At 41.8% G+C, this 17826-nt stretch overlaps 1 protein-coding gene across 1 annotated transcript in view; it reads right to left on the bottom strand.

The window, feature by feature from the left end:
- HECW1 (HECT, C2 and WW domain containing E3 ubiquitin protein ligase 1) overlaps positions 1-17826 on the bottom strand; it is a gene marked incomplete at its 5' end in the record, with an annotated part of 125589 nt that overhangs the window by 18699 nt on the left and 89064 nt on the right. Inside the window, one exon of the mRNA XM_010078769.1 lies at positions 15623-15775. Coding sequence (XP_010077071.1) covers positions 15623-15775 — 153 coding nt within the window. The remainder of the gene's footprint in view (positions 1-15622; positions 15776-17826) is intronic.

Here is a 17826-nt window from a genome sequence, read left to right as displayed (position 1 = left end):
GCGTGAACACCATCAGTTTTCTCCTTGCTACTTGTATTGCTTCCATACCTCTACATGGCTTGGAGGGCATTAATGCAAAACTGACGCAGAAGGGCAGTGCACCTAGATCAAGGTGTTTATAATCACGAACACATGTTACAGTAGCCGTTAATGGCGAGTTTAATTTGAACCAGTGCCTTATAGCAGAACTGTATCAACCTATCCAAAGGCCATCAGCAGCGTTTCTGTGTGAAAGGACTCAGCCCAGTGGGTCAGCCTAGACAAACGCGGGAAGAGCAGCTCTAGGTTGCGTGGTTCCTCAGCCTGGCCTTGCACCTGCAGCCCTCTGGGATGCACCAGGGCTTGCTCAGGCTAGGGGCCTGGCTGCAGTTCTACAGCCCCAGCCCTTGCAATGGTACTGTCTAGGAAAACAAGTCCAGTACTAACTGGTCTAGGTGAAGGAGATGAAATAATTAACAAGACCTTACCACTCCTGGTGCCTGTCAGTACAATGGATAAAGAAGCTATGTTGCAGGCACAGTGCTTTGTGGCCAAAGCATATGAGCTCTCTAGCCCACAAGCCCTTCCTTCCCCATGCACAGTTTTGGTTTTGGTACCATCTCTGCATTGTCAATGGTTGGTTATCTCACTATAGCTGATCCCTGATCTGAAGAGTGGTGTAAGAGAAGGTCCTCTGGCCCCTTGTCCATTCTGGACAGGGCCTGGGACCACAGGTGACCACCCCTATGGTCCAGCAGTGCACAGAGAAACATGGACCGTGCTAAGATAACAAATACCTGTCAGAGGGGAAGCATTTGCTGCTGTCCTCAGAGAACAACTCTACAGTCTATCTGTGTGTGTCCACACAGTCCATCAAGCTGCCATCGCGACCAGCCAAGCATAACAGTCCCACTTCAAATATAGGAAAACTTACAAAAAGCAACAAGAAACAAACTGCCCTCCTTACAAAAGCCAGTTAAAACAAAACCAGACTTTTGTGTTGATTTCTTCCTGAAGGCTTTAGAGCAGGGGCGAGATTCAGAGGTGGCTGAGACAGTCCCCTCTGAAAAAACAAGTCTTCTTGACAGAATAAGCACCACAAAAGTAAATCCTGTCTGGAGGGCACATACCTGCCTTAAACCTGAGTTAAATTTATCTTTCCAAGGAAGTGTAAAATGCTTGTTCAAGTTCTTTCTAGCAGGAAAGATACAGCTTGGGAGAGGTGGGAAATGCAAGATCTTGCTCTGGCTCTTTCTTTCAACACCCTTCCCTTTCAGAGACAATGACTGAGTCTGAGTAAGGTGCTTCAGCAGAGAGGGGAAACGCAGGAGGGAGTTAATGAACAGGAAACGGTTGAACTAGAGACAGAATTAACAAGCAGGAGAGCTGCTCTGGTTTGCCTGCCTATTGACACTGTCCACTCAAAAAGGACATTGTGTGCACCTGCTTTCTGGCTTTTAACAACAGTACTCTTTGACCCCTTTGCAGAAGTTTCCACACTACCCGGCTAACTTCCCCTCCTTCTGGGGGCTGCAGGTGCCCCTGAAACAGCCTGTTGCAAAATAACAGACTCAGTGGGACTGTGCATACTTACTGCATGTCTGCGTGCACAGGGAAAGACAAATCCATATGCTGTAGCAGCGACTAAGCAATAAATTTTCCTCCATCTGCAGGTGAGTCACAGGAAATTTAATTTACTCTGGTCCTTATCATATAGCAGCAGCGTAAGGCAGGCCCCATAATGACCCTTTGTTACAGAGCTCTTTTGACTGGTTGAATGAACACAGCTCTATATGTCAGTCTCTCCTTGGATCAGATGGAGAATGATGAACCTCAACAAAATTGTATTCTATGCGTACAGGGGAACAGTGGTTTTTATCATGCTATAGGGGATGCTTTGGTAACCATTCCTTGTGGACTAAATTGGCTATGGTACAAAAAACTTTACATCCTAAACAGAGGAAGCACCTGACGGGATTAAAAAGACTGAAAATCTTGCAAACCTTATCTCACTCAAACACATCATCTGGGTTTAAGTGTGCCCTTATTGATGCAGTAACTGGTGAGAAAATATTCTAAGAAGGGCTTAAGAGAGATGAATATAATACGGTTCATATCAAATTTGAAAATGTAATTTTCCTTTCACAAGACTACTGAAAACTTGCTTTCATCTGTAAGACAAATTTACACATTCTGTTGCACCAGTTTTAAAGCTTTTGACTGTTAATCGTGCAGATGAACTTTTGGCCACCTGAAAGACAAGCTGAACAAATGAGGCTGCCACTGCAGTACAGGATTTCTGCCCTTGGCAGCTCTTCCAAGGGTGAATGATATTTGGCAGGTGGATGCAGCTGGAGACCATATTAGTCCTTCCACAGTGGGAGAAAATGGACCTAATTTCAATCTTTATTAGATACCAGAGAATCTAAAAAGGGGAAATTATTTAGAAAGGCCCAGGCATGGGAAAGGCTTCATGCTGAACATGCATTTTATCGGACAACAGAGAATACAGTCATGAAACCCAATTTTGTAGGAAACCAGGCATCATGGGTTCCCGAGGTTGTGGTACAGCTTGTTTTAAAGGACAGTTAAAATCTCCATTGTTGTCAAGACACTTGTGGGCATCTGAAGGCCAGAAACTGCTGATTAAAGGAACAAAAAGTCCATTCTTATAGTGTAAAATATTGTGATTTGCAATCTTGTGATTTGGGTGGGGGAACAACATGCAGAGGAAAATGGACTGATTCATGATTTCTGGATTTTGGTGGAATAACCAGCACTAGCACTTTTTAAAGGAAGAACAAGTTGTGTTTTTTTTTTTTTTTTTAATGCAAGAAAGTTCTAAGAATGTATATTTTGCAAAAAAGCTGCCCAGATGGTTACAGCAACTCTGTCTTGCCTCATACACTGGGAATTTTAAGCAAAACTGTCAGTGTGTCAGGCATATGCACCAGAGGTGCATGTCTGTACGCTAGTAGCACATATCCTTGTGTTAGCTCAGTGCGGGACATGATCAACGTGTCCTGTAATGAGCTCCATCTACAGAGCAATAACCTAGCAGTAGATCAAATCATCTTCACAAAAACTTGGCAGCAGATCAAATCCACACCTCTATCAGACTTCATTAACAAATGCCTTTCTTTAGTTTGGGGTGCATACTTAACCCCTGCTCACATAAATGACAGAACATTTGAGTGGACTAATGTGATGACATGAAGCAATCTATTGTCAGAAAGGTTCGCCACGCAGGTTGGGATAGCCAACACTGTTCCCTTTATCTGACTTGCGTCTGCAAACTTTGCAGACCGCCTCTTTGCTGCTGCTTCTTTTGGTGTTGTGGTAAATTTGCTCTGCGTATCTGCAGGCTCAAAGGTGGATGCTGTGGCATTCCAGCACGATGCCATGTTGTTTCAGGAATCTGATGAGGTCATGTGTCATTAATACAAAAGGAATGGCCCCTACAAAGGTCAGGAGACAAAAGTCTACAAATTCTCAGCATATTAAAGAGAAAAGGTAAAATAATTACTAAATTAGTCCTGGAGGAGAATTCCAGTATAAGGAGTATTAGATTATTGCTGGCTTGTTTTCTTTTCTTATATCCATCTCCAATATGAAGAATTCTCAGAGAGACAAAGATAGAATATCAGGTCACCTATATGTGGCATCTTCCAATGTGGCACTGGGGATTTATTCCACCTCTTGTAATATCTAACCACACTGGCATCCACCTGAGAACCTGCTCTGGATCCCCACACACTTCTTCTGACCGAATGGTAATGACCCACTCACTCAACCAAGTTTTGTTGTTGTTTTCCTTTTAATCTCCTTTATGATCAAAATGCTGAAATGCATCTTATCTCATATATGGTCAAAATTAAATCTAGGTTTTCAGACAGAGTTTTTAAGGGGAATCTCCATACTTTCTTACTATGAAACCATAGAAAATTCTGTCAGATAAGCTTAATTTTCAGTCCATTTTCCAAATTAAAACTGAAAGGAAACATTTAGGAGTGGTGACATGAAGCAACTGTTTGTGCAGGTTTCCAGCCTGGAAACTGGTGGATGTTAAATCGTTACAGACTACAGGGACTGATCCCTGCAGCCTCTGCAAATGTTCTTGTGACTTAATAGAGGATACATTCTACTCAGGCATCAAAAGATGAAGCAGCATATTCCATGAGTCCCTCTTTGATTGTCTGCTCACTATTCCTATAAAAATGAGGAGATTTAATTACATTTTAATGGAAGTTTGCAACACTCATTTAAGCAAGCACTGGCTTTTCTTAAGTAGCCATGGTTGTAAAGTGTATGGAAAGTGGAACCGTCCAGCAGGGCTGCTTGCAGAGTGTCACCACGTACAAAGAGGGTGTTCAGAGATGTGTGAAATATATACGCATCACCCAAGAACTGAAACTAAACGAGGGGAAAAAAAAGGATGAAAACCGATTTTTGCAGAGAAAGCAATCTGATACAAATAAACTTCCATTAGGTTTCATATCTTGAACTGGTAATTCTCTTCATGGGAAGATCTACAGGAGTGAGGCTTCTCTTGCTGGCCTTATTTCAGATAATTTTACTTTTGCTGGGCACCTGAATTTCATACAATGAATGTGTTTATGTGAGTTGACTTCTCAGTTTATTGCTAAATTGTGCATACATTTTCTGCTGCAACAGGCCAGTGCAATACTGACATTCCAATAAGTGCCTGCCCTATTTTTATTTTCTGGATCTATCTGCAAGTGGAACAGAACATTTCTGTTTCTCCGTACTGAAGAGTAACCACGTGAAAAAGAGCTATTGCTTACACATGATAGAAATGTGAAATATCCATGTTCTTCTAAATATCTGAAGCTCATGTACCCTGAATTAGCAACTAAACCTCAAACCATTCCTGAAGCTTATATTTACCAGTAACTGAAAACCAATGATAATGCAAAACTTACTGCTTTTTTATTTAACCTAATCAAATCCTTCAAGTCTTTTCCTTGTCTCTAACCTCTATATGTTGCATTTTCACTCAAAATATCTTTTCATCTTCCTTATATTCTGGCTATACCCACCACAAAAGAACTGTCAGGAAAGGTTAAAAGACTAATTGTGTCACAGAGAAAAAAGCTTGATTTTATCAGGAAAGCTGCAGGCTGTTCCGCTTTATCCAGAGAAATGAGGGGCAAAGACAACGTAGATAAGGGAAGTTCACAGCATCCCCTCAGGTTTCTCTGCAACACAATCTATCAAACAGCTGCTGTCAGGAGGAGTCCTCAGTCTCAGCACAGTGGCTCAGAGAGAGCAGTTACAGCTGCGCTTGCACAGCGCTGCACCCAAGTTCGTAAGGCCCACGCCAAGGTAGCTGCAATGGCTCCCTGTACCTCTGCTGAGCTGTGTCAGAAGTTATTACTGCAAATACAGAACTGACCACAGCTGGCCCTGGGCTTCCCACTCCTGGAGCCATCGCAGGTACGTCAGCCTGGGTGTCACAGGTGTCTGAGCACCAGCAGCTCCAGGGACAGGAAATGGAGCATTGATTTCCAGTTCTGTTTCTAAACTAGTAAGGAGATAACAAGGTAGACGGTCTCTCTCTAACAAGAAATCTTTGCTATGTGTCATTTTACCAAGAACAAAGAATTTCCATGAATGGAGTGTTTTGGAGGAGGAGAGGAGGAGTGTGGCCAGGTGCTGCAGTGGCCATCTCTGCTTACAAAGCTCTCAGCCTCATGGACCATAATGTACAATCGTCCTCCTCTGGGAGAACCCCTGGCAAAATGCCACAGCACACACACGACTAACCTTCATCAGAAACCATGCTGGCCGCTTGCAGGGTTTAGCTTCTCTTGCTGGTAAAATGGATAAAACACACTGGCCTGTAAGGCTGTTGGCAAACTCTCCTCCAATTCCGCCCAGTAACTACAGACGAGATGCAGGCTGAGGGATGAACTACTGGCTAGAAGACTACAAACCTCTCCATTTTGTGATTCCCAGATCCTAGACTGTATTTTTGACTGGCAGACCTCCAAGAAGCTTACAGAGGAGACCAGTGCCAATATTTCATTTGACAAATGAAAAAATGTAAGTACAAAAGTAAAATGACTTATCTAATGTTATCCAGAAAACAAGCAGTAGAGACAGCAATGGAATCCCAGTCCTCTGAGTCCCAGCACCATTTCAGTTGTTTAATCTATTTGATATTTCTACTTTCTTACCTTCCATAAAACAATATCTGATTTTGTGAAGCAGCTCTAGTTTATGATCAGCTTCTTATGGATCAACTCAGTCTGATGCATATGGGTTGTTTTTTTTAAGCCAGCAAAAGAACATTTTTATCAAGAGATTTTTCTTTCTCAGTCAAACCTTTCGGAAAAGCTGCTGGTGGTGGGGCACTTTGTACACCTATGAATTGGTGAAGTTTTATACATTGCATGATTTATGTTTGCTTTCCATAGCTTTGCCATGTGTTGAAACAAACTAGTCAAGCTAGAGGGGAAAATCCATAGATGTAGTCATCTGCCAGACAAGAGGGCCGTAAAAGCATGAGCCAGATGACTGCACATTTTCCTTCAGTGGCTAACAACGAACACTGCAGCCACAATAACTGACTTATTCACAGTCAAAGGAGGCACATCCTTGCCAGCGTGTCTGGGGTGTTTAAGCATGAGAGACACTGCTCATCATAAACTCACTGGTAAGCACCCAGGAATGTTTGCACCATGTGATGAAGCATGATGCAAATATCCTTGAGCTAACTGCAAACAGGTCCTCTGCAGCGCAGGGCTGTGTGGACTTACCACCTTGGGTCCAGGAGCCGTACACTTGGGTTTGCACTGTGCTGCAATTCAGATGACAAACCCTGCCTCTTGGGATGAGGTTCCTCAGCTGTGTAAACTCAGAAATCTCTTTGCTGAAATTCAGACATGCTATGAATTGTTTGACAGTCTACTTTAGGTCTTGTTTTGCAAACCATTGAACATTTTCAACTTTACTAATACCACTGCAAACTGACTGCTCCAGTCCTCTAATGGGAACATTGAGAATGCAGCAAACCTGGACCTTGTTGCTGTTCTGAAGTCCGAGAAAAGTTTTGTTACTTTACTACATTTAAATAATTCCAGTTTCTAGTCTGTCTTTTCCAGAATGCAAATTATAAGCCACCATGTAAAAAGCTTCCTTCAATCAGACACAAGGTAGTGAATTTTCAGTTCTGTATTCCTGTTATTAAATACTTTTGTTTTTCATAGAGGGTGGACAGGTCAGGATTTTTCTCATCCTCCATAATTTTATTGACATTTTGAAAAATATTCCTCTTCCAAGTTGGGGAAAACTTACAAGCCTGACATTGCCCTTCTCCCTTCAATACATTTCAGGTGAGATAAATTTAAATCTTTACTCTTCCTTTTTTTCTGAATTTTTGTGTAGCACTAAGGTAACATACTGAAATGAATAATAATTTTCAATGGACAAATGAAACTCTTAAATTTCAAAATATCTCAGGAAGAGACCTACACAAAGAGAAATACATTTTCTACTCAAAAATACCCAAAATGAATTTGGGTGATTTACTGAAAACAATTCTGCACTTCAAGCAGTCTTTCTTCTGATGCATGAATTGTGTTTACTAATAAAAAAGGCTAGCCTAGGAATTTTTGCACCTGCTCTAACTGACTTTTCTTTACCTTGGCAAAGTCTGAATAAAATGTAGTGAGAAATAAGGAGGGGCAAAGATGACTGAGCAATACTTCATAGTGACAGCTCAGCCTTGCCATTCCAGTGTGGCTGGAACAGGAGATATGAGGACATTCATCACTCCCTGGGAGTTTTTTGCCACTACAAATAAACACAACGCTGCCCACCCTGATGCTTCCCTGCAGGCCCACATGCTCAGACACAATGTGAATTTTACCCTTTTCTCCTCTACCACAGGCAAGGTGGAGACACTATAGAGATTTTCATGTGAAGCCTCCCATCTCTGGGCAAATTTAATCCACAATGTTGCAAAAGACTAAATGGCCTTACGCAAGGGGAAAAAAAAAAAAGAAAAGATGACTTTTGTAAAAACACAACCAAACAGAACACCCGCCTTTCCCTCAAACCAAACTCTAATTATGGAAGCAGTGCTAGACAATATGAGATTCAGAGAAGGGAAAAGGAGGAGAGACTGAGACATCGCCATTCAGATCCTCAAAAGAACTTGAAAAAAAAATCCTCCAGTAAGAGACAGAAAGTCAAGAATAAGGTAAATACAAAGCAGAAACTTTTTCTTTTCCCAAATGGTTGCTGTAGAAGTTCAGTTAGGGAAAATGTTTTTTTTCTCCTTCACTTTGGTTTGCCTTTAATCTTCCAATTCCTCCTGACTTTAGTAAATAATTAACCAGCTGTTGAGGCAGGCTCTATATGATATAGTCGTACATCAAACTTCATAGGAAAATCAAAGTTTACTTAAGTACAGAAGGCACTGAGAGAGATCACAGTGCAGCAGCAAGAAGGCATTTCAGTAACATACCCTTCTCACATAGTGAAAAGGTCTTATAAAATGATTTCAGCTGCATATTTATTTTAATATCATTCTTGTCCAGAAGATTTACAATAGTGCTTGAAAATTTCTCATGCAAATGTGATTTATTTAAAATAAGATATTGCTAGTAATTAAAATTCATAGTGTAGTATAACATTAACTGCTTTGGTTTTCTATGGTGCCTTTCATCTGAGAATTTCAAAGCAGTTCAGAGCATTCGTGTACATCAAATGGATTTCAAGTTGATTACATACTAGGAAATCTCTTCAGATGGAAACTGAGGCAAAGAGGTAATAATCCAATTTCAAAACCAACTGGATGTTGCTGGATGCACCCTCAGGGGTGCTATATCTGATCTGATTTTTAAGAGGATGATTTCTCAGCATTTAGCCTAACAGGCCCCTTCAAGATAGCTGCCAAATGGTCTTCTAAACTCATTCCTCCCCCAAACGCAGACCCACACCACTGGCCTGTTTGAGCCCAAAACCAAACTCGGTGTTTCTGACTCCCTTGATAAAGCAGGTACTGGGCCATATGTAGGTTGCCTGCCACAACAGTTGAAATGTTAAAGAGATGAATGGGTAATTTGGGCCACATACTCCTCAGAGCTGCTTCCAGTCAGTGGAGAGGAGTAACGGCTGTTTGCAGACTTCCTGCTTAGATGCTGTGACTACATTTCTCCACCATTTCTATAAAGAGGCACGGAATGTGCCTAAATCCATCCTGTGAGCTGGTGAACGTCAGAATACAACCCATTAGGTCATGAGGCAGTTTGTCACTTTCTTTAAAAAGATTTTAATTGAAATAAGTCATTCTCTACGCAGCAGGATTAATGGAGCTTTGTTTCCTATAGGTCTGTCTCTGATGGCCCTTCAGTTCCTCCTACACCTCTCTGCTAGCACTTTGCACACTTTGGAGTATCTCCAGTTTCTCCCTTCTGCCTCCCCTAAGCTTTCACAGCTTTCCCTCACATCCTCGAGCTACGAGGAAGATGACAGAGCTCGTCCACAGCCTGCGCCTGTGACGGACCTGTCAGCTCACTCGTGCTAACTGGCCAGTCGAGAGGCCAAACAGAACAGATAACCACTGAGCTCACCACTCCACCCTCACTCAGGCACTCTTCTGCATATCTATCCTTTACCCAGCCACAAGTTTCACAAAGCTTTTAGGAAATTAGTTTCTTTGAGACGTTTACCTTCCTGTCAAATAGGTCTCAAACTGATAAGGAAACTGTCTGATGGAGAGGCAGGGCAACTGCACAAGGCACAACTCCTAAGAAAACTGGATGAAGAAAACCAACCAGGCTCTCTAAGGAGAAGGGACAGCTGAGGTTGCAACATTCTTGTTTCTTCTTGGGTTTATTAAAACAAAAAATGGGAAAAACAACACCCTGCATTCTTTGGCATGCCTGAGATGGCTAGTGATGGCTATGTGGTTTCTCGTCTACACGAAATAAAGAAAAAAGAAGGTCAGAGGTTTGCTGGGGGTATACCCACACAGCACTGCGCGGGCAAAGGGAGCTTGCTCTACCCATGTGCCAAGCTTGCCAGAGCACGTAAAAGCAACCGAGGCGGTGCCAAGCCTGAACTAATCAGCCCTGATGGGAGGCAGCATATATTTTCTCAGCTCAGGGTTGCAGTAACCACGTCCATTGGCTTGAAGCACAGGGAAAGCAATTCGTGTCCGCCTGGAGAGTGGGCGGAACAGGCTTGCATCTGCCTGCAGAATACGATGTAGAAATATGTGCAAGTTTTCTGCCTGACTCCGTTCAGCAGCATGGAGGAGAATACGATGGGTAGTGGAGGGCAGAAAGAAAGTTTAACTATGGGAACAGAATGAAGAAACTCCTGCCGCAAAGCAGTCCTAAATGTGTGTTAAGTTAATGGAGTTCATCAGGACACCACAGCCAGGAGTCAATCTACAGCTTCTGGGGACCTGGGTCAGAATAGATAATCGTTGTGGTCGTCAGTAGGGTTCTGCACAAAAACATTTTACTCACAAGTCTTCAACTTTCTAATAACGTTCTGCTAAGTAAACGCATTAAATTTCATTTGAAGAAACACAAACCACAACAGGACTTTTCTGAGATGGATACAGAATGCCAAGTATGATTAGCAAGCTGTAAATACCTCTAAGATAACTGTGACACTGGGATACTGCTCTCTGGCTACACAAATGTCACAGCAAGGTCCGCAAATGCCTAATTGTTAAAAAAACAAGCTGTCATTAATTTGCTATGAAAACACAGAAAAAGATGTTTCAAGTTAGCATCCCTCAGATCTCCAAATGAACCTCTGTGTATGATTTTATCTGTCTAGGCCATCTGGTCTTCTGTGCAGAGACCGGGCTTCTTTTCACATTTCTGGCTGTGATTCTAAATTTACAAACATGCCATGAATTAAAAATTCAAGAGTAGATGATGTGAAAAGGATTGCTGGGGTGAGTCAGATAAAAGACCAGGCAGGTGATCTGGGGACAAAAAGTCTGCTGTAGATGACCGTGCCATGAGTACAGCGTAGTCTCTCAAAGGAGGGTGTGTTACATTATTTTACTAGATTACTCGAGGGGGTAGGACTGCTGTGAAGGAAAACTGTGGCCCACTCAGAAGACATGAAAAAGAGAGACTGGATTTCCACCTGACAGCAATTTGTGAACATCGCGTTTTGTGAATTGAAAAGACAACAGAACTTTTGTTGTCACTATCAGATTAAGTGCTCAGAGCGGGGAGGGCAAGTTCTTGAGAAAACACTGAATTGCTTTATTCTAAGAAGTAGAACTTCTTATGTGATATTACGATGACAACCAAATCATAAACATCTGAAATCAGTAGCTGCATTAACAATGAAGCAGCATGGAGACAATGCTCTTCAGGTTTGGTGAAAATGATACAGAAATCATCACAGGAAAAAATACCCATTTACAGTTTTGCTTAGCTAGAGCTGAGTAGGGAATTACTGTGGAAGATGACAGAGAACATAGAGACCTGAGGAAAAACCACAGTGTATCACAGCATGATTAGACAAATCATCCTGTTACAGTACAGAGTGAATGAGATGCAGTGAACAGATGCCAGTAATTTTCTAGACCTCTTGAAAATGCACCATGAAGAGGACAGGGACAGTAACCAGTGACCCACACGAGGATTTGAGACTGCATAAACTCTGGAACTACATATTTTGTTCACAGAATTTAGATACATTATCACTATCTATTATGCATCAGGATTTTTTTTCTTTCAGTGTTGATTTACCCATCCAACCTTTTATTTACTGACTTCTTTTTGGTTAAAAGGAGAATTACAATATTCAATCAAACCTTAGGTATTCAAATCAGAGACCAAAAACCTTTTTCACCCCAGTGAAAAAGTATTTCCGTGTATCCTCTAATACTAGGCATCCTGGACCCCAGTGCTTCAATGCCATAGGAACTGAGAGTGTAAATCTTTCAAAGGACTGTCAGCAGGGAAGAAAGTGAGAAGCTAATACAGCAAGCTATCGGGAGCCATTTATTAGTATGTAAGAACTCAGTGTTACGGAGCTGTACTGAACATGACACCTCTAACTTTGTGTGAGGTTGTGACAGAAACACTTAATATTCCCTGCTACTCTGTCTGCCATCATATTGAGCAAAACTGAAGAAGGATTCTTCAGTGACTCACCCTACGTCACTTGCCCAAAACACCCGACCAAGAGCAAAGACAGGAATATGCTTTCTGGGCTAAATTGAGATCATATACAGCAGCCGCTGCTGCATTTTGCCCACTTACTTGGAGAAGCGCAAACTACCTTAAGTGAGGGTGTAAAGAGTATTTTAGAACATGTTTTCAAATATCCAGGCAAAGATCTAGACATGTTACCTAAATCAGACAGCATGGTTCACTGCTGGCATGGATTAAAAGCAGCTCTTCTGGCTGTGAGCTTTGGGTACATCCTGTAGCATGCAGATAAAAATGTGTATCATCAAGCTCCTTAGGTCTAGACAGATATAACTGTGTCTTTTCAGATACAGCGGGATTTAAAGTAATTTAAGTTTGAAAATGTGTGATATCTTGTATTTTGTGTGCTCAGCAGGCACATATGTTAACTGAAGGAAAAAGTCTTATTCAATGGAAGCTTGCAGGAAAGGTGTTAAATCTCAGTTTCTCCATAAATGAGAAATATTTTCCAGTCATTATGTCTCTTTCTTAACTTGGCATACATACAACTACTCTGTGCTTTGATGTGCTCATTTTGGCCTCAGAATGCTGTTTGTACAAAGAGCAAGGCATGAAATAAGCCATTAGCAGGGGCAGAACTGTAAATTTTAGGCCAGGGGAAAAAGAACAGTGTATTTCTCAATTCTGCCAATATGAACAAAACTTCACATCTTTGCATTTTGTTATATTTATCAAACTTACCACTGTTTGCTTAAGGAAGAGAAAATGTAAAATAATTTTGAGGGAAATTTTTTTGCTAACCCTGTTTCTTAATATAGCTGGGTCTGGGTAGGTCTTGCAGAATTACTATACAAAAAAACATGTCAAGGGTAGAGTCCACATAAATGATAAACCCCACAGCACCAAAAGGCATACAGTTCAAGAAGTCTGGAAATCCAAACCAATTGCGGTTGTGTGGTTTTCATGACTGACACCAAACTTCAAGCTTTGAAAGGACTAGGAATATTCATTATCTGTGACCCTGGGACTCTCAAAACTGATTCATCCATCTGTGTTAACTAATGTCTCATAACAGATTTGGGAAGAGGAAAATAATCTTTATTTCTTGCATGTTAGAGGGAGGAGGCTCTCTTGGAATCATATCAATGAGTAAATCTGAGAAACAGAAGTTTTAGCACTGACTTTGACGAGAACAAAGTTGGATAGAGACTGAGAACTTCGAAAACCCCATTCCTCATGGACAACTAATGATGAGCACGTTAGCAGAGTCCCCTCAGAGAAATTAGCCTATAAAGCCTTCATGGGAGAATTATACTCTTTGAGTTCTAAAAAGCTTCGTCCAAATCCTATCTTAGCTGCCTGCACAGACTTCTAAATACAGTACTCTAGGGTTACACATAAATAGCTTGAGATCAGTCAGCAGAGACAGCACAAAACATTTACAATATCTAGATATCTAACAACCCAATCATGCAACCTGACAGGCTAATTATAAACTGCTGGGCTCAGCCAGTTATTTCCATAACAGGTCCAAGAAGTATTACCAAGTGCTTACTGGATTGCTTATCTCTCCCTTGGGTTCTGCAATCTTGCCCTATTTACACTACTTTATGTACAAACCTCTTAGTTCACAGCTTTTATTTCCTTCCACAGGCCAAGAGGCTTCATTTCTCTTTCCTAAACAAATAAAACCAAAACCGCCCAGAGCCCTAATAACAAGTATACAAGAAGTGTGTACAGATACATGTAGTTGGACAAATATTATCCTAAGTGTCTAACTGCTACTGATTTCTGAGCTAAGTGCTAATCGCTATAGAAAATCATCAAGTGTCTTTCTGCTGTTCTATATGCCCAGGATACCTTTAAAAATCTGCATCTTCCATGCTGAAATCTCTCAATGAACAGAAGAACAAAACAAGGGGACCAAACAAAGCGCACACTTTTTGCAGCAGAATTTATCTCTTAAGAAAACTGCAGCTGAACTCTTCTCAACGGCAGTATTTATAACAGATAAGAGTCAGGGCCTATTTCAAACACTCCTGAGATAACATGGCAACACCATTTCAGTTGAAAGAGGCCTGCGTCCAGCTTGCTCACAGTGTGGGCAGAATGCTCTTGGGTTTGCACCTGCTTAAGTAGTCCTGTGGCCTGAAATCGGAATGCATCTTCACAAATGCAGCCTGCTAAATCAAAAGTTTATCTATGCTGCCTGTTACGCCAAACAAAGGACAGACTGTGTCTTGTCTTGAAAGCTAGGATTGCAGTGTGAGATGGACAAGCTGTAAGAACTAAGTCACTCTCTTCCTGCTAATGTCATCAGAGAAACAGTCTAATGCAAGGATCATTGCTAGCATTAATACTCCACTGCTGCAAGTGCTAATGCAAACAAACAAACAAACACCCCAGAGACCATGCTAGGTCTCAGCAACATCCCTTTTTTCCACTGCAACCTTAATAGAGGTGACAATATAACCATCTAGTTGCTCTTGATTTCCTGCCCACAGTAAGTCAAAGCAAAGGAAGACCTCTTTACAAGAAGAAAAGGGCATGTGCTATTTGCTGTTTTAAAAGGGAGCTGAACTGCCTTCCATTTTAAAAAAAGGATCTCTGAGAGGAGCCAGTGAGATTGGTTAGACAAAGAAAAACATCACAGGAACAAACCCATGTGGCAGTATTTCTCTGACACAATGAAATCCCACAAGGGATCAAACGACACCCAGGGCTGGCAGCCCATGCTTCCCTGAACCACATCTGAAACTATCAAAGGGAAAACAGCTCCCAGAGACGGACAGATCTGGAGGCAGACAGAAAAATGAGGAGATCACAATACGCAATTCAGAATTTTTGATCCAGAAACAAGATCAGGAATTTCTCTGTTTGCAGACATACTTGGTAAAGTGTGTCCTGGTTCGCATGTGGAGCTGGCTCCCAGCCAAGGGTAAAACCATCACAGGCGAAGTACCTGCTTGCCCTGCTGGCCTTGCCACACACGAGCAAGGACACTGTCAGGGGAGAACAGGGCAACTGCTTTCGCTGGACCTTTTTTAAGGCCTGTAGTAGGTACAGAGCTGCAGTGTGGCTCTTAGAGAACGCTGCACAACTTCCAAGCACAGTGCTGCTCGATGTACAGAAAGACCACACTTGCTGTTCTTAGAAAGGAACCAAGGAGAGGAGGCCTGGATTAAGCAGGACTTGTCTCCCTGTCCTTTTCACATTCACACAGAAGTACAAAAAATCAAGTCCCAAGTAACTCGAGCAGGACATTTTGATAGCAGTACCTCATCACAACTTCTTTTACAGAGCCCGCTCCTGTATTTACACTGACTCCCTCTCTTCCTTCTCACAACTTACTTCCCACTTCTTCCCAGCAGAAGCAATTGTATCTGTATGTAGTCTAGTCTAAACAGGCAGCTTTTGTGTTTTGCATTTCCATTTCTCTATTGCTTTGAAAGGATTGTTGATTCTGCATAAAATGTCCTTACCATTCCAGGTGATTTTCAACAAAGGCAGACATGGGGCTGATCTGTACAGTGTACGTGTCATTGGCTGAATACTCAAACAGCCCATAATAGGGATTGAAGAGCTCCTGAGACAGAAGGAAGAAGAATTCTCGGGAGGGGCCACTGTAGTCCAACCTGGAAAGGAACATAAAATGAGGCTCATTCCCATTTGAGTGAATTTCCTGGGTTTTGCCTACACTGGCTGTGGCCTAACACCTACCCCTGCGCAGTCAAGTGGTGTAGCTCCCCTCTCAAAACTTGATCTTGAGTCCTAAACAAGTCACCATACTGAAACTTCACATGCATCCAGGTTGATCTGGGAGGAATCATAACTCAGGCACATCCCTTAAGTAGTTTCTTTTCCTTTGTTCCAAAGGCTCAGTAAATCGGAGGCACAAAGCTCAGCCTTGCCTTAGCTGGCTCGCTAGCAGAGGGCTTGCGTTTTAGTGATGCAGTGGCTTTGAACTGCATACGAACACCTGGATTCACAGCCCAGACTGAAGCAGAAATTGCTCTTACTCTTCTACGCTGAGATGTAACCAAAGATACAATCTAGCCACAAGGATGCTTTCTTAGCTATAGGTATAACCTAAAGGTCAGTGCTGAACACAACCATCTCTTACAATAGAATGGTGATTCCTCAGTTGTTCCACCCAAGCTCTTCTACATTTCTGATAGTTTCAAATACAAGTGGTGCACCTTAAACTGTGCTTTGCTGTTGCATGATTTTGCTCTGTAGAGAGTCACCTTTTTTCCTTGTTTATTTTTAGACTCAACTTTTAAATCATGCTGTTTTCAATAATCTCAACTTGAACAAGAAAAAGCCCAAAAAGCTTCATGAATGCATTAAACCCAACTGCAATGGATTTATTAAAACCAGACCGCCCTCTAATAATGGTAGGCAAATTTTTCAATCTAAAATAAATCTACATGTAGCAATATGAACAGATGATTTGTAGCCATATATCACATGTGCCAAAAGATTTTCTGAGGTGGGCACTATTCCTTCTATGTAACAACTGTAAAGTAAGTGGAAAATTCTGCATCTGGATAAGAATGCTCTGTATTATGTTTTGAAGCATAACCAGAAAGGGTTGAACGATTGATTTGTGCAACTAGAAAGGTGATAAAGGGCAGGCTGGCCCATCCTCCTCTGTTTTACATCTGACAATTTTTTTCTCTTTGAGCAGCTCTAGGATCATGTGGTGAGACTAAAGCCACAACAGAAAAAGGGGATGGTAATAAGTCCACATGAACCACGTAACAGGTCTGCTTCAATGGATGTCAAAATACTGGCCTAAGCCTGATGATGGCTGGACTAAAGAACTACAAACGGCACCTGCCTATATTCAAAAACCTCCAAGGAAAGACTGGGTATTGCATTTCTGGGCAACACATTAACTCATCATAAAGCCTTCATAGTTCATTTTCAATGTCATTTTAGCTTTGAAACATGTGGGAAGCTGTGCCCATACAGCATCACGTGGACACACAGCACCAACTCCTCTTTGCAGCAGAGAAGTGGTATCCTGGAGTGCCTCCATCAGAACCCACACTAGCATTAAACAGAAGAAACCCTGGGGGAATGTATCTTCAGATGGAAATTAATAAGTGAAGAATGAATAAATTTGCAAATCAAATTGGCTTATAATTTCTCCTAAGGATACTGTGCCACACACAGTAAAAGTTATTAGAGATGTGGGGAAAACAACATGACTTTGGCCAGCGTTAGCATACTAGAACACTTCCAAAAATGCAAACTGAGGTATGCTGCATGTTTACGCTTTACTTGCAAGCCAGAGGCAAAGCCAGCTGTGAAAGACAACCTCTGTTAAAGAATACTGAATCCATAGGGTATAAAAAGTAAGAGTTAAGAAAACCCCTGATACTGTGGTCACTGAGTGACTCTCTCTGAGTTTAGTGACCCAACTTGTCCCCAGACAAATTGAGCTCAGCAGAAGATTTTCACTGGACACTCCACCTCAGAGCTGACAGTGACAGCAGTTGTTGGACATGCCGAGCTGACTCAGAGCCTTACTGTTCTGGTACCTTTAAAACTGACATCCTATCCATGTGGGTTTTGTTTTTTTAAATAAACTTTATATGCAAAGCTATTGAAATACGATTTCAAGCCTTTTTTTATACGGAACACTGGAAATATGCCCAATGGTCCTTCCATTATGAAG

This window comes from Pterocles gutturalis, unplaced genomic scaffold (genome assembly GCF_000699245.1).
Source record: "Pterocles gutturalis isolate BGI_N339 unplaced genomic scaffold, ASM69924v1 scaffold6306, whole genome shotgun sequence".
Taxonomy (NCBI): Eukaryota; Metazoa; Chordata; class Aves; order Pterocliformes; family Pteroclidae; genus Pterocles; species Pterocles gutturalis.
Note: the sequence above shows the minus strand (reverse complement) of the source record. Positions and strands in the feature narration are given on the sequence as shown.